The sequence below is a fragment of the Jaculus jaculus genome, chromosome 6 (assembly GCF_020740685.1).
Source record: "Jaculus jaculus isolate mJacJac1 chromosome 6, mJacJac1.mat.Y.cur, whole genome shotgun sequence".
Classification (NCBI taxonomy): domain Eukaryota; kingdom Metazoa; phylum Chordata; class Mammalia; order Rodentia; family Dipodidae; genus Jaculus; species Jaculus jaculus.
Window position 1 is genome coordinate 36,583,967 of NC_059107.1, and position 23,301 is coordinate 36,607,267.

Here is a 23,301-nt window from a genome sequence, read left to right on the forward strand (position 1 = left end):
TGTCTGGCTGGAAATGCCATTTTTTGTTTCTTTGGTTGTATGCCCCCTCCCCCATTACACCTGAAATTCACTAGAGTCTCAGGCTGGCTTTGAAGTCACAGTGATCCACTTTTGCCTCCTAGACTGCTGTGTAGCAAAAGATGACCTTGACTTTGTGATCCTCCTGATTCTTTTTTTTTTTTTGAGGTAGGGTCTCGCTCTAGGCCAGGCTGGCCTAAAACTCACTCTGGGACCATAGATAGAGCAAGTTCTAGGTTGGCCTGGGCTACAGTGAGAACCCAACCTTGAAAAAAAAGTCACCAAAAAGAAAAGAAAAAACAAAGACCCAACTAAGCTAGAAGCAGGGGCAGGTAGGGCAGGGTTGGTTCCTCTCCCACCAGGGCAGTGACAAGAGAGCAGTGTGATCTGTCCAGCAAACATACTCAAGGTCCCTACACAGCCTCACCTGAGGGCTTGCAACAAGGAAAAGATAGGGCAGAGGCGGCTGGTCTTTGTTCTTGTTAAAGTTTATTGGCATCACCTTCATCTCTTTACAGAAGAACTCAGCCCACACCCTAGAATGTAGACATTGGGAGGGGAGGTGCTCCAGTAAGCAAGCCAAGGTGGGTTCAGGGCAGGTCCTCAGGAGGGTGAAGTCCAGGGCTCAACCCAAGAACTGGGGCTAGTGCTGGGCCACACTGGGTGGGGTAGGGAAAGGAGGTAAGGGGTCTGCTAGCCTAAGGGTCCCACCACCCAGAAAGGAGCGCCTTCTAGAACAAAGGTAGTCACTAGGACAGTCTGCTGGGGTTCTTCTTTCCTCGTAGAGTAGGATGCTATCTAATGGGAGTTCCGAAGTGTGGAGCAGGAGAAAAAAACAGAAAAGGGAAATAAAAATTTTAATTTCTGAAATAACGGCCATTTATCCATTGCACACACTACTGCATTATGCAAATCAACCTTTTGTAAAATTTAGACACATAAGGGAACTGTCTGGTTCAGTTTTCCCTCTGGAGAGATGAAAAGCTTTTTGGCTCTTAAGTCTTTGATAAAAGGCATACGTAATTTCTGTGCCTACTGTACAGAATACTGCCGCTAGTTGGATCTCCAAATTCTCTAACACTCTCCAATCCAGACAGGGTCCAACCCTCCACCTTGCACGCCTGCATTACAGGACTTAAACACACAATCCAGGAATTCCTTACACTAATTTATACATTTTTAATTGGTTGCATATATTAACATGTACTATAAGATTCTTTTCTAAGAAGCATTACATAATAAATGGATACTGTAAAAAGATTGATTAGTTAAAAGTAACGAGCATTAACAGATACATACAAAACTCAGCCTGTTCAGACTGGGTGGGAGTCTGTAATGGAGCGTGGGCACCAGCCTTCCCACAGGACCTTCAAGGAGGGGCAGGGGTGAAAGACCACAAGACCATTAAAAAAAAAATCAGATTATTAGACACAGACGAACTGTGAACAGTTCTCTCACTCTAGTGGACACCAAGAGTATTAAGCTTCCAATGCCCACTGCACCCCAGAGCGGGGTCTCCAGCCGCCTGTTTTGCCATACACAGGGCTCATGGTGGGCAGCTGTCCCAGGAGCCATGACAGGCATAGGTTAGAGTGCTTGTGTTTTGTGTGTGTGTGTGTTGTGGGGGGGTGGTTGGGGTGTGATCATATCTGGTGGGGTTTCTTTTGGCAGCTGGATGTGAGAGACCACGTTCTGTTCTGTTGAGAGGAGGAGGGGTTCGTGCTGAAGGCCTACGTGTGTTCTTGTCTATGAAGGACTCTGCTCTGTGCTCACGACCCCTTCAGCAACTGCAGCTCTCTGCTGAGGCCTTGGCCCGGTCATTCTTGTCCAGTTTGATAGGTTCAGGGAATTCATTGTACAGCTCCACCTCCGTTTCCTGAACAGGGAAGAGAGAAAGAGTGATGGCACAGGGATATTCCAGTTTCGCCTGAGCACAGGAGCACCCTCCCACAGAAGAGGCAGACAGACTGTGAGGAAGTCATGGCTCCTGCAGACATGAGCAGCCATGAAGCATGCTAACTGGCATTCCTGACCACCATGGGCCATAGCCAGCTAGCTGAGTTGTTTTCTATAGGGCTGTGTTGCCAGTACTTCATGACCAGCTGGAACAGTGCTCTCTGTTTTTGGGTACCAGGTTGCTGTCTCATATCCCCACCTTCCACTCATTTTCCTAGGATGGTGGGCCAATAGTCCTGTTTCATTTTCCTTCATCAGGTTGAGGAGTAATCTGTTACCCATATTCTACAGGCTTAGGAGCAGAATTCTGGGTGATACATCACCTGTGTGGTGAAGGTAGACGGACTTCCTGAGTGTCTGCATGCCAGGCACCACTGTCAGCGCTGAAGAGACCGTTTTGTAGAATGCCGTGTGCCCAGCATGCAGAAGGCCTTGAGGTTAATCCCCAGTGCTGCTCCACAGAGTGAAAAGAGAGAGTTCTCTAGACAGTATTATTTATTCACAGCCAGGCATGGTGGTGCACGCCTTTAATCCTAGCACTTGGGAAGCAGAGGTAGGAGGATTGCCGTGAGTTCAAGGCCTCCCTGAGACTACATAGTGAATTGCAGGTCAGCCTAGGCTAGAGCAAAACCTTACTTTGAAAAGCCACAAAAACTGTAAAACCATAATAAAATATCTGGGAAAAAACAACAAACTGTACAGTTCAGAAGTCTTAGTGAAATTATAAATTACATCACTCTGGAACACTCATTACTCCCAAAAGAAACCTACCTTCAGTTAACTAGAATCCCCATCCACAGAAACTGCCAATCTTTTGCTCCAATACATTGGCCCATTTTAGAGGTTTCTCTTGTCAAGCACAGAGGATGGAGGCTGGGGCCTCACATATGCTGAGGAAGCACCTTGAAACTGGTCCACACTCCACCTTAGACATGGAATCCTGAGAGTTTTGTCCCCCTCCCCCGTAAGACAAACCGAGACTGGCCTTTTTCCCCCCTCATGTGTGGGGGGAGGGAGAGGGGGAGCTAGAGATTGGCGCACCAGGGCCTCAGCCACTACAATAGAACTCCAGATGTGTGTAACTCCCTGTGTGCACTGTGACCTTGTGCACTTGTGTCACTGTGCGCCTGGCTTGTGTAGGAACTGAGGAGTCAAATGTAAGTTCTTAGGCTCAATTTTATTTATCCGGGGGGTGGGGGGCATGATAGAGAGGGACAGAATGGACGTGCCAGGGTCTTTAGCCACAGCAAATGAACTGCAGATGCATGTGCCACTTTGTGCATCTTGCTTATGTGGATACTGGGGAATCAAACCTAGATCTGTAGGCACCACAGGCAAGTACCTTAACCACTAAGCCATCTCTCCAGCCCGAGTTTTTATTTTTTTAAATTTTTAAAGTATTTTCCCCCTTTAAAAAAAACATTTTATTTATTTATTTGAGAGAGAGATATGGAGGGAGAAAGAGAGAGAGAGACTGGGCATGCCAGTGTAGATGAACTCCAAACGTATGCACCTCCTTGTGCATCTGGCTTATGTGGGTCCTGGAGAATTTAACTGGGATCCTTTGGCTTTGCAGGCAAAGCCTTAATCGCTAAGCTATCTCTCTAGCCCAATTTTTAATTTTTTGTGTGTGTGGGGGGGGAGAACTGGCATGCCAGGGCCTCAGCCGTTTCAATTTAACTCCAGACGCTTGCGCCACCTAGTGGGCATGTGGAACCCTGTGCATACCTCAGCTTTGTGTGTCTGGCTTAAGTGGGGATATGCAAAAGTCCTTTGGTTTCACAGGCAAGTGCCTTAACCACTATGCCATCTCTCCAGCCCTCCTTTTAAAATTTATTTTCTTGGTTTTTCGAGGTAGGGTTTCATTCTAGCTCAGGCTGACCTGGAATTCATTATGTAGTCTCAGGATAGCCTTGAACTCAGGCAATCCTCCTGCCTCTGCCTCCCAAGAGCTGGGATTAAAGGTGTGTGCCACCATGCCCGGCTTCCCCCTCCCCACCCCAAATAGGGTCTCACTCTAGCCCAGGCTGACCTGGAATTCACTATGTAGCCTCAGGGTGGCCTTGAACTCACGGCGATCCTCCTACCTCTGCCAGTCAAGTGCTGAGATTACACATAAAGGCATTTACTCCCTTCATTCAGCCTCCAAGCTTTAGTGCCATACCTCAGCCTCCCTGGGCCCTGACTGGCACCTGCACTAGATCTGAACTACCTTGAGTGGGTTTGATTTTGTGGTTATTATAGATAGCTTGTGTTCCCACAAGTATTTAGGAATGTTATTTTAAATAAAAAGCAAGGGACCTGAAGAACTATGAAGGCAGCTACTACGGGCAGAATGGGTGTCCCCAGAGTTTATATGCTGAAGCCTTAACCCTTGGTGCACCTGTCCCTGGAGTATGTACTTTCGATGAGGTCATATGAGGGAGGGTTTGCCAACACTTGCTCTCCCAGCAGAGACACAGAAGACAGCAGCCTGCATACAAGGAGAGAACCAGCATCCAAACCCAATGTGCCAGCACCTTATTGCTGGACTTCAATCAACTTACCCTTTGGTATTCTGCTGTGGCCAACACTAGCAGTTTAATACAACTCCTAGAAAAATAATCTTAACATAAGATGACAATGGTGGCTCATGCCTTTAATCCAAGCACTTGGGAGACTGAGGGAGGACTGCTGTGAATTCAAGGCCAGCCTGGAATACAGTGAGGTCCAAGTGATTTTTGAAAGATTACTTCCGCCGGGCGTGGTGGTACATGCCTTTAATCTGAGCACTGGGGAGGCAGAGGTAGGTGGATCGCTGTGAGTTCAAGGCCACCCTGAGATGACAGAGTGAATTCCAGGTCAGCCTGGACTAGTGTGAGACCCTGCCTTGAAAAACCAAGAAAAGAAAGATTACTTCCTTTTCTGTTTATTTATTTTTGTTTTGTCAAGGCAGAGTTTTAGTCTAGCTCAGGCAGACCTGAAATTCACTCTGTCTCACTCTAGCTCCTACCTCTGCCTCCCAAGTGCTGGGATTAAAGGCATGAACTACCATGCTAGGCACATATTTGCTATTTTTTTTTGTTTTTTCGAGGTAGGGTCTCACTCTGGTCCAGGCTGACCTGGGATTCACTCTGACATCTCAGGGTGGCCTTGAACTCACGGCAATCCTCCTACCTACCTCTGCCTCCCCAGTGCTCAGATTAAAGGTGTGCGCCACTACACCCGGCTCTGGTCAGATTTTTTTGTTCAAAAGAATTTGGTAACTAATATATTTATGTATTTGCATACTTGGTATCCAGCTGCTGGGGACTGTTTGAGAAGGTTGTGGAACCTTTAGGAAGTGAAAACAGTACGTAGGCCACTGGGAGCAGGTCTTGAGGTTTTTTTTTTTTTTTTTTGTCCTGTCCCACTTCCTGTTTCTTAGCTTCCTGCTCCTGTCACCATGACTTCCCCACCAGGATGGAATGTATGCCCTTAGAAATCCAAGTCAAAGTAGACCCTTCCCTTGAAGTTGCACTGTCTACTAATACAGGTGCCCTGCTTTAAGAATAAAGGAATTCAAAAGGGCACTTTTGTTTTCTTTAATAGTAACTTCCCAATAGACCACAATGGCTAGCTCAGGGGAGGGGCTCAGACAGACATGGCAGAGTTGTCAGCTACAGGCAACACTCAACTTGCTACATGGAGAGGATGAACAAGAAAACCACATTGCTAGATAGGGAGTCTTTGGGTGAGCCATGCAGTTGCACCTCAACAGCACCAAACTGTACCCTCAGTCTAACCTGGCTCTCAGGGTGACCTTACAGAAAGAAACCGACAGTGATGCCAGTCAACAGAATATGGGTGGAGAAGACTTTGGATTCCCATTTGCTTACACGCAGCTAGGAAAAGCACAGGTTACTAATCTGGATGTAGGGGGTTCAGTACTGGTTAGAAGGAAGCATGCTGCTTGGGTTGATCTCCTGGTCTGTGTGTGACAGCTCTCTCCGTGCAGGCCCTCTGCATTGGAGCAATCCATTCCAAACATGTGTTACTTACATGGCCAAGTATCCTGTCCTGCTGAAAACCAGCACAATCAACCCAGCTTCCAGGACATGACAGAACCTGCCTTGAACTTTCCAGCCACCTCCTGTCCCCATGTGTTCCTGAAGCCTCATGACCCAACTGCCTTTCTTTTTTCCTTTCCAGTACTGGGGATGGAACCTGGAGCCTCACATGTTAAGACAAGTACTCTACCACTGAACCATAATTGCAGCCCTCTTTTCACTTTTTTTTGTTTTGTTTTGTTTTTTTGTTTTTTGAGGTAGGGTCTTACTGTAGCCCAGGCTGACCTGGAATTCACTATGTAGTCTCAGGGTGGCCTTGAACTCACAGCAATCCTCCTACCTCTGTCTCCTGAGTGCTGGGATTAAAGGTGTGCGCCACCATGCCCGGCTTCCCTCTTTTTACTTTTTTATTTCTCCAAGGTAGCGTGTCTTACTATAGTCCAGGCTGACCTGGAACTCACAGTGATCCACCTATGTCAGTTCCAGAGTGCTGGATTAAAGGCATGCACCACCACACTGGGCTCTGGCCTCCATAATGTCTTAGCACAGTGGTGGCATTCACTCTCAGGGGAGGGTGGTTGGGAGCTCTGGGCTCCTGGTCAATGTGCCTGCATTTCCTTCTTGTTTGGGTGCTAATTACTCCTCCTAGGAAAGAGCAACTTCCTGAGGGACAAGGAGAGTAACTCTGAGAGACTGGTGTTCACTTCACAGGGGCAGAAGCTCAGCTGTGACAGCATCTACCTTGTAACTTGTGTGGCTAGGATCTGGTTTCAAGTGTACCTCCTCAAGGAGAAGCAGCAATCTGTTAAGGGTCGCCCTAGAGGCTGGATCTCCTAATGGTATGCAAAGAAAACATGAACAAGGGGCATGGAGAGGTAACTTAGCACTTAAGGGATCTGCCTGCAAAGCCTAATGACGTGGGCAGCTAGGAAAGAATGACAAGGTCCCCGTGAGGCCATGGGACCCTGGTGACCCACCTGTTTAAGTGCATTCCGAGCAATTGTCTGGAAGGCCTGCTCCACATTGATGGCCTCCTTGGCACTGGTCTCGAAGTAGGGAATGTTGTTTTTGCTGTAGCACCAGGCCTGTGCCCTCTTTGTGGCCACCTGCAGGAAGAAGGAGGTACACGGACACTAGTGACAGTCCTCCTCAGGACAGGGAACAGGCCCTCTGCTGACCATGTGCAGCACCAATGGGATCCTGTGATGTTTTATATGGACAGTCAACTTGACAGGCTCTAGAAAACCTTGCTTGTGCTTGGCACCATTGTAAGGACCTGGGTCCTGGACTGTATAAAAAGGACAGAGCTGGGCTGGAGAGATGGCTTAGTGGTTAAGCGCTTGCCTGTGAAGCCTAAGGACCCTGGTTCGAGGCTTGATTACCCAGGACCCATGTTAGCCAGATGCACAAGGGGGTGCACACATCTGGAGTTCGTTTTCAGTGGCTGGAGGCCCTAGCACACCCAATTCTCTCTCTTTCTCTGTCTGTTGCTCTCAAATAAATAAAAATTAAACAACAATAACAACAAAAGGACAGAGCTGTCTGGGCAGCAGAATTCCTCACTCTGCTGAACATGAACAGTTACTTCTGCATGCTCCTAATATGCTTATCCTACCATGAGGGACTGTAACTTTCAACTCAAGGCCAACATAAACCCTTCCTCCCCTAAGCTGATTTCTGTCAGGCATGTTGTCCCAGCAATGAGAATATAACTAAGATCCAAACTCAAGTCAAAATGTGTGAGAAGGGTGAAAAGCCAGTCCAAGGGGGAGTGAGCACAGAGTGATCTCAGGTACACAGGCTCTTTGCATCCTCATGCTATTATCTGTGCCACATGTAAGCCATTCAGAATTCTGTAGCTCTCAGTCCTTGAACCCTCCTTTCCTCTTCTCCAGCTCACTCCGCAGGCCCTCCCTCCTTGCCCTACCTCAGCCCATTTTGGCTAAGTGACAAGGATGAAGTCTGAGGAAGAGAAAAGAGATGGACAATCAAAAAATAAACTGAGCTATAATTAACCAGAGTGCATTTTCAACAGAAACACTTTGTAGACATGTATCACGAGTGACTTTACTCAAAGTCCACAGCATTCTTTTGTCCCTGGGAATGACTAAAGTTGAATTCCCTTCCCAGGGAATGACTAAAGTTGAATTCCCTTCCCAGTAAAGATACTGACCACACATCACAGCTAGCTGGAGGTAGTGGGGAGTTGGTGAGCCAGAAGGGCCTGGGTGACAATCACTCCCACCAGCACCTTCCCAGACCATTCCGGGTCTGGAAGGGAAACTTCCGAAGTCCTAAGGCAGCCCTGTGACAACTCCTATCATCTTTAGCACTTACTTGTCTGTTCTCGAGGTCAATCTTGTTTCCCAGCACAACAAAGGGGAAGTTTTCTGGATCCCGGGGACTGGCCTGGATAAGAAACTCATCTCTCCAGCTGTCAAGGGTTTTGAACGTGTTGGGAGCAGTCACATCAAACACCAGGACACAGCAGTCTGCACCTCTGTAGAAGGCCACACCAAGAGACTGGAACCGTTCTTGACCGGCTGTGTCCCATATCTGCAAGAGACAAAATATTTGGTCATTGAGGGATATTTGGCAGTGTTTCAGGAAAGGAATGTATTTGGGAGAATACTAAGTCTGCTCTTTGGAGAGTCAAAGTATTTTTATATCTTGTTATCTTGTCCTGAGGATATATGAAAAATCTGATCTATAGGAGTTGAGATGATGGTGCAGTGGTAAAAAGCTTATAATAGTAAGGATCTGCATGTAGGGATTTCAGAGCTCACATAAAGCTAGATGCGGTAGTGTGTATTTGTAATCCCCACCCCAGCATACCTGTGGCAATATGGGAGGCAGGGAGAGAAGAATCCCTATAAACTTGTGAGCCATCTAGCCTGGTGTTTCAAGCAGTAAATATACATCCTGGCTGGGTGTGGTGGTGCAACACCTTTAAATCCCAGCACTTGGGAGGCAGAGGTAGGAGGACAAGATGTGAGTTTGATGCCAGCCTGGGACTACAAGTGAATTCCAGGTCAGTCTGGGCTAAATTGAGACCCTACCTCAAAAAACAAACAAGTGGGCTGGGGACATGGCTTAGCAGTTAAGGCACTTTCCTGCAAACCCCAAAGATCCAGGTTCAATTCCCCAGGACCCTTGTAAGCCAGATAGATGCACAAGGTGGTGCATGTGTCTGGCTGGAGGCCCTGGCACACCCATTCTCCCTCCCTCTCTCTCCCTATCTCAAATAAATAAAGAAAAAGAAAAAAACAAATAAAGAAAAAGAGAAACAAACAAACAGACAAGCAAACAAATGCACAGAAAAAAAAAAAAAGGAAAGAGGGCTGAAGAAATGGTTCAGTGGTTAAAGTACTTGCCTGCAAAGCCTGAGGACCTGAGTTCAATTCCCCAGTATCCACATAAAGCCAGATGCACAAGGTGGCACATGTGTCTGGAGTTTGTAGTGGCTAGAGGTCATATGTGCCCATTGTCATATTTTCTCTCTCAAGTGAGTGAATAAATATTTTTTTAAAAAGGATAGGGAGACTGAAGGGATGGCTTAGTGGTTAAGGTGTTTGCCAAAGAACCCAGGTTCAATTCCCCAAGACCCACATAAGCCAGATACACAAGGTGATGCATGCATTTCGAGTTTGTTTACAGTGGCTGAAGGCCCTGGTGCACCTATTCTCTGTCTCTTATTCTCTTTCTAATAAATAAATTAAATAAATAAATAATGAAAAATTTTTAAAAAAAGGAAGCTGGGCGTGGTGGCGCATGCCTTTAATCCTAGCACTTGGGAGGTAGAGGTAGGAGGATCACCGAGAGCTCGAGGCCACCCTGAGACTACATCCTGAATTCCAGGTCAGCCTGGGCCAGAGTGAGACTCTACCTCAAAAACAAACAAACAAACAAACAAAACAGAACTTAAATCTAGGCTTGGGGCAATAAATGAAAATCTCAATAGTATACAAACATTTGGGATATAACTAAGAAACACAAGGGTGGTATCTCTGCGCCCCCCCCCCCAACATCTTGTCTTCCCATGTCACTCTTGCCCTCAGCACTCACTTCTGAAAGTTTTCTGCTGCCAACACACTTAGTGAACACTCCCCCATGTGTGGCCATCTCTGGTTGTCACTACCATGAGCGATAATAGAAGTATGATCCACTTCTGCCAAATAACAGAAAGCTCAGCCCATATTAGAGTCTAGCCCTGTATGAAGAAAGCCAGTGTCTGCCTGGAGGGATGGCTTAGCAGTTAAGGTGCTTGCTTGCAAAGCCAAAGGATCCACGTTCAATCCCCTAGGTCCCACGTTAGCAAGATGCACAAGGGGGAGCACCTGTCTGGAATTCATTTGCAGTGGCTAGAAGCCCTGGCACGTCCATTCTCTCTCTCTCTCTCACACACACACACACTCTCTCTCTCTCTCTCACTCTAATAAATAAATAAATAAATAAATAAATAAATTTTTTTAAAGCCAGTGTTGCTATGTCCTTTTAATGTTTGCTTGCTTTTTACAGGTAGAATCTCATTCCAGCCCTAGTTGACCTTGTGTAGTACTAGGCTTGCCTTGAGTTCACAAAGATCCTATCTCTCTATCCCGAGTGCTATGACTAAAGGCATGCACCAACACATGCCTGCTCCTTTTGATTTTTTTCCCCCAAGGTAGGGTCTCGCTTGAGTCCAGGCTGAGCTGGAATTCACTATGTAGTCTCAGGGTAGCCTCGAATGCATGGCAATTCTCTTAACTCTCTCTCCTGAGGGCTGTACTTTGTCCTTTTAAATTTTAGTATTTTAGCTGATTTTCTTGGACAGTGCTGGGGTGGAACCCAGACTAGCTGCAAAGTCATAGAAGTTCTACCTCAGATGGGTATGCTCCAACCCAGCTGAGACTAAATGCTCAGACTTCAAACTCTTGATCTCCCAAGAGTGGACAGATTTACAGGCCTCACTGCTCAGCCTGGACAAAACGTGATTTTGCCAGCCTTTTAAATTTGCACTTCTCTGAGATCAGGTGCTGGGCTATTAAGGTTTCTGCTGTGAGCTGCCTCTTGTCTTTAGTCCACTTAACCACAGGCTGGCCATGATGCCTATCAACACATGCTCCTGCTCAGTAATTTGCTTTGTTATTTGTGGGTTTTTTTTTTTTTTTTTTTTTGAGGTAGGGTCTCACTCTGGTCCAGGTTGACCTGGAATTCACTATGTACCTCAGGGTGGCCTTGAACTCATGGCGATCCTCCTACCTCTGCCTCCCGAGTGCTGGGATTAAAGACATGCGCCACCAGGCCCAGCTCTGCTTTGTTATTTGGAAACCTTATTGTTCAGATGCTTAATTTAATATGGTCTCCTAACTTTTATGATTTGTGCTTGTTCCATTTTAGGCGTCATTTGAGAATTTCATTTTGTGTTTTGTTTTCAACCTCAGGACCTGAAGCCTCTGGCTATCCCCTGTATGAATGATAAGTTCACCCCCAGCCTTATTTGGAACTCTGTCCTAGCATGTGTGAACTAAAGTCCCCAGAAAAGCACTTCATCTACTTCCAACAAGGCTGCATGGACTGATATGATGGAACTCCTGTGATCACAGAGGTGTGTCTGACCTAACATTCCGGTGACTTATCAGCTGATCAGGTGTGACCTTTTCACGATGTATTAACTGATCCCCATTTTCCACCAACACAGATAGCATCTAAAGCCTATGATGGTAACCGGGCGTGGTGGCGCACGCCTTTAATCCCAGCACTCGGGAGGCAGAGGTAGGAGGATCGCCATGAGTTCGAGGCCACCCTGAGACTCCATAGTGAATTTCAGGTCAGCCTGGGCTAGAGTGAGACCCTACCTCGAAAAACCAAAATAAATAAATAAATAAATAAATAAATAAATAAATAAATAAATATAAATAAAGCCTATGGTGATTCCCCCAGTCCTTTGCTGTCACCTGCCTGCACCTGATGGTCAGTCAATGTACTTGAAAAATGCCTGGATTTATGGCTTTCCCTTATAAAACTATATATATATCTATGTAACTATAAAACCTTCATGAAATTGTTAACAGATTAGAACATGGAATTGGGTAACCTAAATCTGTGTTCTTGGGCTATAGTCACTCATATTTGGCTCCAGAAAAAACTCACACACACTCTCTCTTGCCTTTTTCTGTGTGTGTGTGTGAGGTAGGGTTTCACAATAGTCCAGGCTGACCTGATCTGGAATTCACTATGTAGTCTCAGGGTGGCCTTGAACTCATAGCAATCCTCCTACCTCCACTTCCCAAGTGTTGGGATTAAAGGTGATTAAAGTGAGGGCTGTGTCTTTTGTGTTGACACATGTATCTAGCACATGTCTGCATGTATACATGTGCACACACATGGGTCTGGCCTTACTAAGCTTTCTTATTTTTGTTTTCACTTATTTATTTTTAAAATATTTTATCATTTTATTTATTTGAAAGAAGGAGGGAGAGCGGGAGGGGAGAGACAGAGAGAGAGAATGGACGTGCCAGGGCCTCTAGCCATTAGAAATAAACTCCAGGTGCTTGTACCACCTTGTGCATCTAGCTTACATGGGTCCTGGGGAACTGAACCTGGGTCCTTAGGCTTTGCAGGCAAGTGTCTTAACTTCTAAGCCATCTCTCCAGCCCTCTTTCATTGTTTTTAGAAGGCCACTGACCTGATTAAAAAAAGAAAATTTAGAGGCCGGGACATGCCTTTAATCCCAGAGAGGTAGGAGGATTGCCGTGAGTTCAAGGACACCCTGAGAGTCCATAGTGAATTCCAGGTCAGCCTGGGCTAGAATGAGACCCTACCTCAAAAAAAAAAAAAAAGAAAAAAAGAAAAAAAGAAAAAAAGAAAAAGAAAAAATTAGAGCTAGAGAGATGGCTTAGTAGTTAAGGCACTTGCCTGCAAAGCCCAAGAAACCAGATTTGATTTCCCAGGATCCATGTAAGCCAGATGCACAAGGTAGCATAATAAATAAATAAATAAATATTAAAATGTTGAAAGGACAGTGACAGTTCTGTGAGGAGGGGGAAAGGGAGTATACATACAGACACAAGGCATCCACCAAACCAGAAGTGAAAGGAAGAGGAAGGGCCCAGGAATTCATCGAGGGAAGCCGGCAGTTGTAGCCATGCATACAAGGGCAAGAATTCCAAAAAGGTTGAAATGGTGAGAGAAAGGAACTCCCAAGAGAGCCGGGAGGACATCAGAGGTGAGTGTGACAGCACAGAAGTGAGTGTGACGACAGCAATCTTTTTTATTTTATTTTAGTTTAATTTAATTTTTTGGTTTTTCAAGGTAGGGTCTCACTCCAGCCCAGGCTGATCTAGAATTAACTCTGTATTCTCAGGGTGGCCTCAAACTCGAGTGCTTGATGACAGCAATCTTTTCCTTTGTAGAGGACAGGGAAGAGCCCCTGTCAGCTGCAAACTCATTCAAGGCTGGGCTAGGGGGAATGTGGGAGCGGTCGCTAATGAGTATCACAAGGCAGCACCCAAAACAGTCATGAGCCCTCAGCTGCTGCTAGAAGAGATCTTCATCTTTCTTTAGGACCAGACACTGGTCAAGGATCACATAAGCCTTGTCACAGCCCCTTTCCTCAGCTTCTTGCCCAGGACCTCTCCCCTCCCCCCAAGCTCTGCCATGAAGTCTGGTGCATCGGGGAGTTGTCCTCTTGCCTCATCCTGTAGCTCTGCTTCTGGGAACAGCTCCTTCTCAAGCTACATGCACTAAATCTTTTCTAAGATGCTTCCAGCTATTTCTTTTTCTTCCATTTTCTGGTATGCTCAATCTGCTGCTCAAACCACTGAATTCCAAACTTTTTTTTTTTTTTTTTGAGGTAGGGTCTCACTCTAGCCCAGGCTAACCTGGAATTCACTATGGAGTCTCTGGGTGGCCTTGAACTCACAGCATTCCTCCTACCTCTGCCTCCCAAGTGCTGGGATTAAACGCGTGCGCCACCACGCCCAGATCCAAACTTTGTTTATTAGACTTCATTTTCAGAGGTTCTGTCTATTAAATTTTTCCTCAAACCTATATGGCTTGTTTAGTTTCTCCTCTGCAAATGTCAAACTATATTATGAATACCAGGCACATGTGCCATTTTTTGGCATCAGGCTTTATGTAGGTGCTATTGAAATGAACCCTGATCAGCAAGCTTTATAAGCAAGCACCTTTAACCATCTCCCCAGCTCCATTTTTTTTTTTAATTTTTCTTTTTTTGAGGTAGGGTCTTGCTCTAGCCCAGGCTTACCTGGAATTCACTATGGAGTCTCAGGGTGGCCTCAAACTCACAGCATTCCTCCTACCTCTGCCTCCCAAGTGCTGGGATTAAAGGCGTGTGCCACTACGCCTGGCATCAGCTCCATTTTTTAAAATTAAAAACCAGTTTATTGGACTGGAGATATAGCTCAGTGGTAGAATACTTGCCTAGCATGTGGGAGGCACTAAATTTAATCCCAAGCACTGCAAGAAACAAAAATGTTCTAAATTTTTAGGTAGGTTCATGATTTTAGTCTATAATTTCAGTACTTGGGAAGACTAAACCAAGAAGACTGTCAAGACTTTGAGGCCAGCCTGGTCTATAGAGACCCTGCCTAACACACACGCACACATGCACACACCAAAAAACAAATAACACAAAACCTCCCAAATGAGCCAGGCCTTTAATACTCAGCACTCAGGGGGCTTAGGTAGGAACAAAGCAAGTTTCAGGCCAGCTTGGGGCTAGAGAGCGAGCCCAGGCTACAATGAGATCCTACCTGAAAAACAAAATAAAACAAAATCCTAACAAAAATCCTGTAACATTCTTCTGGATCTGCCTCTTATTGTCATAGAAGCACTGGGCCAGCAGACCCAGGAATACTTCAAGCTCTGGCCAAAAGGCTTTGCAAGCTAATGCCTTCAACTGTTGAGCCTAGTTCCCAGCTCCTTTTTAAGGACAAAGCCATTATCTTCAGTTTTAGACTGAGTGTGAGGCCAGGCTGGGCTACAGAGCCCTTCAACACTAAGGGTATACCACAGCTTGAAGGAAAACACGTGAAAACTTCCTTTTGTTTTGTGCTGGGAATGGAGCTCAGGGTCTTGTACATACTAGGAAGTGATCTACCACTGAGCCATACCACAACCATTTACTGTCTTTTTTAAAGGCCTTCATTAAGGTTATTTATTTATTTGAGAGTGAAAGCAGCAGTGAAATTTATTTGAGAGAGAAAGCAGCAGATACACAGAAAGAGAGTGGATGTACCAGGGCTTCTAGCCACTGTAAATGAACTCCAGATACATGCACCACCATGTGCATCTGGCTAATGTGGATCCTGGGGAACTGAGCCTTGAACGGGGTCCTTAGGCTTCACAGGCAAGCGCATAACCACTAAACCATCTCTCTAGCCCAATTTTTAGTATTCTTATACATTATGAAATTCAAATTTAAGGGCCAGAGGTGTAGCTTGGTGGCAGAGTATGTGTGTAGCATGTGTGAGGCCCAAGATGTCCTCCTGCATGCCCCAGAATCCAATTTAAACTGGTCATCTATATATTTTATTGGATAATTCTATCTGTAGCCAATTACACAAGAGTGTAAGAATGGAGTTTGAGGAACTCAGGAATGAAAGGCTCAGTTAGGATTAACAAGCTCAGAGCCTAGCTGGTGCATGGCTGAGCAGCAGCTTACCTGCATGGTAACTAGTCTGTCATCCACCATCACCTCCTTGGTCAGAAAGTCTGCTCCGATTGTGGCTTTGTACTGGTTACTGAACTTCTTGTTCACATACTGGTTCATGAGGGATGTCTTACCGACACTAGAATTGAAGAAAAACCACAAGTCTAAGTCACATAAGAAGGGCCTGAAACCTACTCTATCTGCAATTTAAAAAGGAGTCTGTCTGGTTGGTAGAGTGTTTGCCTGGCATGCATGAGGCCTTGGATTCAATCCCTAGTACTACAAAAACAAAACAGCAACAACAAAATCTTTTTTTTTTTTAATATATTTATTTATTTATGACAGAATGGGCACGCCAGGGCCTTCAGCCACTGCAAACAAACTCCAGATGCATATGCCCCCTTGTGCATCTGGCTTACATACACACATCCTGGAGAGTCAAACCAGGATAATCTGGCTTTGCAGGCAAACTAAGCCATCTCTCCAGCCAACAAACCCTTTTATTTTTCTTTTCTTCTTATGTTTTTGGTTTTTCGAGGCAGGGTCTCACTCTAGCTCAAACTGACCAGGAATTCAATACATAGTCTCAGGGTGGCCTTGAACTCACGGCGATCCTCCTACCTCTGCCTCCTGAGTACTGGGACTAAAGACGTGCACCACCATGCCTGGCTCCAATAAAACCTTTTCTTAAGAGGAACCTGCCTGTAGTAGCTGAGGCAGCAAGAATATCACCCCAGCACCACATATGGCGAAGTTTACACTTTCTTGGGATTAAAACCACAGAGGGAAGAGGGGTTAGCTTACTGGCAATGTGTCCCACATCGCATCCCAGCACCACAAAACAAAAAACACACAAGGAAATCGGGATATATAAACTGGGCATGGTGGTGCATATGAGTTTCCTGGCTTTCTGAGGGAGAGACAGACAGACTTTGGAGCAACCTGCCTTTATTCTCATCAGTCTTTTTTTTATTTTTATTTTTTAGTTTTTTGAGGTAGGATCTTGCACTAGTCCAGGCTAACCTGTAATTCACTATGTAGTCTCAGGGTGGCCTGGACTGCACAGTGATCCTCCTACCTCTGCCTCTCAAGTGCTGGGATTAAAGGTGTGCGCCACCATGCCCAGCCTATGAGACAATCTTAACACCCATTACAGTTAGCTACTTGGCTGGTGGAAGATCTGGAATCAATACATCAATACTTAACCCTCTGCCCTGTCTCTTCCACATACAAGCCTCAACAAGGAGGGCCATGAAGTGGGTACAAAACCCAATCTACAGAGCAAGGTACCTTCAGAAGTCCCTATTGTTGATAGTCTGAACAGAAAAGGATTCAAGAAAAATGATCACCACTGGGTGCGGTGATACACACCTTTAATCCCAGCAATGGGGAGGCAGAGGTAGGATTGCCATGAGTTCAAGGTCACCCTGAAGACCACATAGTGAGTTCTAGGTCAGCCTGGGCTAGAGTGAAACCCAACTTCAAAAAAAAAAAAGAAAGAAAGAAGGCCTGGAGAAATGGCTTAGCGGGTAAGACGCTTGCCTGCGAAGCCTAAGGACCCATGTTTAACTCTCCAGATGGCGCATGCCCACTAGGTGGTGCAAGTGTGTGGAGTATGACTCTAGTGGCTAAGGCCATGGCACGCTAATTCTCATTCCCTCCCTAATAAAGACAGAGAAATGACCATCATTTGCCACACACACACACACACCCATGCTAAGAATCAGAGAACAAAGGTATATATGAAGGAATCATTAAAATTTCCATTGTGCCCTCAACAGCAAGGAGAAGACCCAGAGTACTTGGACCTGTCAGTCAGTCTGGAAGGCTTGGGCTCTGGAGGTCAAGTGAATGGGTGAGCTCAAATTCATGAGATACACTTACCCAGAGTCTCCAAGGATGATAACCTTCAGCAACACTTTCTTCCTAGAGGTCATCCTTCAAGCTGTAAAAGAAAGGAGCACAGTGAGGTGATGAAACATGACGACGGAACTCTCTCTTGTACAGCCCCAAAGCAGGGCCCCTGAGCCTTCATGCAATCTGCCCAGTGAACCTGATGACAGAACAGCATCACTTACTAGAACTGTGGACCCTAGCACTAGGAAACACAGCAAGGCAGGGGCTGTGAAGAGGAGGAAGGTGTTGCTCTCCATTGATGGAACCAGTGATTTAGTCTAATACTCCAGATCCAATAGCTAGGTATGGGAAGATTCAGATTGCTGCTGTAGAGAGGGGACCACTTTATTTAACTAGCACCTCCCTCCCTCTGTTCTGCTAATATCAGGGCATTTGCCATAGTGACATTTCTAGAGGTGGTATCTGTCTTACCTTTTTATCCCCCCCTCCTCAAAGTAGGGTTTTACTCTAGCTCAGGCTGACCTGGAATTAGTCTCAGGGTGACCTCAAATTCATGACGATTTTCCTACCTCTGCCTCCTGAGTGCTGGGATTAAAGGTGTGCACCACCACACCCAGCTTTTTTTAAAATGTAATTTATTAACTTTTTCAAGTTTGACTAAGCTTAGAACAAGTTATAGTAAAATTTAAATTAACTCTTATGAGGGGCTGGAGAGATGGCTTAGCATTTAAGGTGCCTACAAAGCCAAAGGGCCTCGGTTCAATTCCCCAGGACCCATGTAAGCCAGATGCACAAGGTAGTGCATGTTTATGGAGTTTGTCTGCAATGACTGGAGGCCCTGGCGCACCTATTCTCTCTCTCTCTGCCTCTTTTTCTCTCGCTCTCTCAAATAATTAAAAAATACTTCTTAAATTAAGTCTTATGAAAACACTTCAATATTACATTGCAGCTTTTTCTTTCCTTTTTTTATTTTTATGGATTTCAGAGCAACAGAGAGAGAGAGAGAGAGAGAGAGGGAGAGAGGGAGGGAGGGAGGGAGGGAGGGAGGGTGAGCATGGGTGCTTCAGGGCCTCCAGCTACTGCAAATGAACTCCAGATGTGTGTGACCCCTTGTGCATCTGGCTGATGTGGGTCCTGGGGAATCAAGCCTCAAACCGGGGTCCTTAGGTTTCACAGGCAAGCGCTTAACCACTAAGTCATCTCTCCAGCCCAGCTTTTTCTTTTTTTCCTTTCTTCTCTCTCTCTCTTTCTTTCAGAAGTAGGGTCTCATTATAGCCCCAGCAGGCTAAGCTGGAATTCACTATGTAGTCTCTATTCATAGTGATCCTCCTACCTCTGCTGGGATTAAAGGTATATGCCACCAAGCCCAGCATATTACAGCCATTTTGAGGGACTGTAATGACCTCAGTTGTCCTTAAGGTTTGTAAAATGGCATCAATATTGTCAGCTGTTTCTAAATTTCTGTGGAAACACATTCAGATGAGCAGACTAATTGGCTGGATTACTGCCTTTTCTAATACTCTCCACCAGGGCAGTTTATTCTCTGCTATGTGTTTGGTGATAGTGAAGAGAGACCTGGGGCGGGGGGGGGGGGGGGAGTTAGTGGATGAATTATGCTTGATAGGGCAGTTCTAGGGAGCCTTTCCCCTAGAAAATCAAGCAGCCTTCCCTTCCCTTGACCACACAAATATGTAAGATGTCTAACCGTAGTTCAACTGTCTCCAGCATTTGCCACACCTTGTTTTTTTTTTAACCTATTATTTTATTTACTGATGAATCCACGACCTTATACCTGTAGGCAACCCCCCCCCATGGGAGGTTTTGTTGTTGATTGTTGATAGGGTCTCACTATGTAGCCCAGGTTAGCCTCCAACTTTCAGTCTTTCTGACTCACCTCTTTTTTTTTGCTTATTTTTATTTATTTGAGAGTAAGAGAGAGAAAGGCAGAGAGAGAAGAGAGAGCATGGGCGCGACAGGGCTTCCAGCCACTGCAAACGAACTCCAGACACGTGTGCCCCCTTGTGCATCTGGCTGATGTGGGTCCTTAGGCTTAGCAGTTAATCACTTGCCTGTGAGGCCTAAGGATCCCAGTTCAAGGCTTGATTCCCTAGTATCTACATCAGCCAGATGAAACAAGGTAGCACATGCGCCTGAAGTTTGCCTGTAGTGGCTAGAGGCCCTGGTGCATCCATTCTTGCTCTCTTGCTCTCAAAATAAATAAATAAAATAAAATAAAGACTGTTGTCTTAATTACTTTCAGTTGTCAGAGCTTGAGTCAGAGCCTGTCAGAAAATGAGTGGGTCTCAGAAAAACTACTTGTTAGTGCATTACAATACAGTACATGGTTAGAAAACGCTGGCTGCTGCTGATCTTAATAGATGCCTCAAACACACACAGGTGACTAAGTAACAGGGAGCAGGGTGGAGCAGGAGGAAAGATGCAGCAGGCCACGGTGATGAGGCAACACAACCTTCCAGATGTCTGCTGTCCATCACTACTTCTCAGTAGGTGGTACACACCAAAGACCACCATTATAGGAGACAGAGGACCTGCTTGCCAGCCCACTGGACAGAATCAGATAAGGAATACTGTAAATGGCTGTCTTCCACTGCTTCTGGCTCAGGGACAGTGGGAATGGGAATCAGACCTTGGAATTTATTTTGACTCATGGTGTGAGAGGCTTCAGTTCTTGGTGCTTGCCTATCCCTGTGGACCAGCATGGCTAGGAGGGTATGATGGAGCAGAACTATCTGCCTCATGACCACCACAGAGAGCAAGCCTGTGCTGCTGGCTTCCTCCTTTCCCCCCACTTAATTAACTCTGGAAATTGTCTGTCTGTCTGTCTGTCTGTCTCTCTCTCTCTCTCTCTCTCACACACTGAATTAATTGAATTGACAACCAAGATTAACCATCATGGGATAGAGAGATGGCTCAGTGGTCAAGATGCTTGCTTGCAAAGCCTAAGGACCTGAGTTTGATTCCCCAGTACCCACGTAAAGCCAGATAGACAAGTGTTGTGGGTATCTTAAAGTTTGTTTGCAGTGGCTAGAGGCCCTGGCATGCCCATTCTGTCTGTTTGTCTCTCTTTTGTCTCTCTCTGCTTGCAAATAACCATCACATAAAATCAGGCTACCTCATAGTCCACAACCCATTTTCATGGCCTGGGCTAGTAAGATCCTGACTCAATAAACAAACAAGCAAAAATATAGAGAAATGAGAGGTACAACCTAAACCACCCATCATATATAGAGGATCACTCTTCCCTACCTTCCCTACGGACTGCCTGGATTAAACATTCTTTAAGTGTCTAACCTAGGGGCTGGAGAGATGGCATAGCAGTTAAGGAATTTGCCTGTAAAAACCTAATGACCTGGGTTTGATCCCTCAGTACCTATAAAACTATATGCAGAGTGGCACATGTGTCTGGAAGTTCATTTGCAGTGGCTAGAGGCCCTAGTGTGCCTATTTCATTCATTCATATTCTCTCCTCTCTCTCTTTCCTTGGAAAGGGATTGAGTAAAGAAAGGTGTTAATCAAAATTTAAGATGTTAGCTAGGTGTGGTGGCACACACCTTTAATCTCAGCACTCAGGAGCAGAGGTAGGAGGATTGCCATGTGTTCAAGGCCACCGTGAGACACTATCACGAAAAACCAAAAAAAAAAAAGTAAGATGTCATGAATAAGCCACATAGAAATTAACTTCTTTGGATAATGGCACACCCAGAAACCATAAACTGTTATTTGAAAATTTTCAGTGCCAGGGATGGGATACTTCCCAGTGAGTTGTTGGCCAGGGAGGTCCTTGATACCCCCAAAACATTAGAGACCATTGCCAAGGCTCTTGGTTTCTCACCAGAACTAGATATGAAGACCCTACTGCTGAAGACTCCACATGCTTGGCCTGCAGGTCTCTCAGAAATCAAGCTGGAGCTGAGCTGAAAACCTTCTCCCTGTGGATCAGCTGACAGAACGTTGGAAAAAACTATGCTGCATGTAACCCTATGGGAGAGAGAAGCCATCAACAGTGACACACAGCAGTGGACACTGCAAACCTTAAACTGGCCAATCAGGCCAAATGAGCCAAATCATGACATGTCTGTAACAGAGGAAACCAATTACTCTCTAATTGGACAGGAGGCCCACTCTACAGGAAGAAATACATACCTGAAAACTTAGTCAAAAGCCCAAGGCAAACTGGGCATAGTGGCACACATCTTTAATCCTAGCACTTGGGAGGCAGAGGTAGGTGGATCACCATTAGTTCAAGGCCACCCTGAGACTACATAGTGAATTCCAGGTCAGCCTGGGCTAGAGCAGGACCCTACCTGGGATAAAAGGCAGGGCCTTTAACCCCAGCACTCAGGAGGCAGAGGTAGGAGAATTGCCATGAGTTCAAGACCACCCTGAGACTATGTAGTGAATTTCAGGTCAGCCTGGGCTAGAGTGAGACCCTCCCTTGCAAAACAAAAACCAAACAACAACAACAAAAATAGGGATGGGGCTGGAGAGATGGCTCAGCGGTTAAGGTGTTTGCCTGGAAAGCCAAAGGACCCAGGTTCAATTCCCCAGGACCCACGTAGGCCAGATGCACAAGGGAGCACACACATCTAGAGTTCGTCTGCAGTGGCTGGAGGCCCTGACACACACATTCTCTCACTCTCTGTCAAATAAATAAATAAATTAAAAATATTTTAAAAATAGGGATGGAGAGATGACTCAGCAGGTAAGGCACTTGTATCCAAAGCCTAATGACCTGGGTTCAATTATACAGTGCCCACAAAAAGCCAATGCATAAATTGGTGCATATATCTGGAGTACTCTTACAGTGGTTGGAGGTCCTGACACCCACTGTCTCTTCTCTCTGCTTGCAAATAAATAAAAAAAAATTTAAGAATATATATTTTGGGGCTGGAGCTATGGCTTAGCAGTTAAAGCACTTGCCTGCAAAGCCAAAGGATTTATGTTTGACTCCCCAGGGCCCACATAAGCCAGATGCACAAGGTGGAACACGCAACTGAAGTTCGTTTGCAGTGGCTGAAGGCCCTGTCACACCCATCCTTTCTATATGCTTCTTTAATAAATAATTTTTTTAAAATAAAGGACTGAAGACGGGCATGGTGGCACACACCTTTAATCCCAGCACTTGGGAGGCAGAGGTAAGAGGATCACTGAGAGTTCAAGGCCACCCTGAGAATACAGTGTGAATTTCAGGTCAGCCTGAGCTAGAGTGAGACCCTACCTCGAAAAACCAATAAATAAATAAATAAAAATAAAGGGTTGAAGAGACAGATTAGTGGTTAAAGCACTTGCTGGCAAAGGCCCAGGTTTGATTTCCCCAGAACCTACATAAAGCTGGATGCACAAGGTGGTGCATGTGTTTGGAGTTGTTTGCAGTGGCTAAAAGCCCTGACACACCCATTCTATCTATCTGCCTCTTTCTTTAATAAACAGTTACATACATACATACATACATACATACATACAGTCTTACCTAAGGTCTATTATCACATTCTGAACTGGAGATTACATTAGCTAGTGGGCCAAGTTTAACCCAAAGAAGGACATTGTAAGGAAAGAGGAAGAGAGGCTTTACTAAGATGCTCTTGGAGGCCATTGATAAAAGCACTGGGCTGGGAGAAGGAGAGGAGTGTGCATAACTTGGGCTTGTTGGTGCATTTCACTGGCATAAGAATGTTCAAGAATCTCTCAGAGGAAGACCTCCACTTCTGGCTTAGTGCTCCTCCATGACAGGTGTCTGCTTCCATTCCATTGGTTCTCTGTTTTTAA

General features: G+C 45.6%; 1 protein-coding gene and 1 non-coding gene across 2 annotated transcripts in view; both read right to left on the minus strand.

The window, feature by feature from the left end:
• Positions 1–488: 488 nt before the first annotated feature.
• Rab7a (RAB7A, member RAS oncogene family) overlaps positions 489–23,301 on the minus strand; it is a 55,440-nt gene continuing 32,627 nt past the window's right edge. Inside the window, exons 2-6 of the mRNA XM_004665109.3 lie at positions 17,542–17,602; positions 15,670–15,796; positions 8,340–8,558; positions 6,980–7,108; positions 489–1,894 (exon numbers count right to left, since the gene is read on the minus strand). Of these exons, the coding sequence (XP_004665166.1) occupies positions 1,799–1,894; positions 6,980–7,108; positions 8,340–8,558; positions 15,670–15,796; positions 17,542–17,594 (624 nt within the window). The 5' untranslated portion in view covers positions 17,595–17,602 and the 3' untranslated portion in view covers positions 489–1,798. The remainder of the gene's footprint in view (positions 1,895–6,979; positions 7,109–8,339; positions 8,559–15,669; positions 15,797–17,541; positions 17,603–23,301) is intronic.
• LOC123461961 lies at positions 18,887–19,017 on the minus strand. The gene has a single exon (XR_006638005.1). It is a non-coding gene; the product is annotated as a small nucleolar RNA SNORA33 (small nucleolar RNA).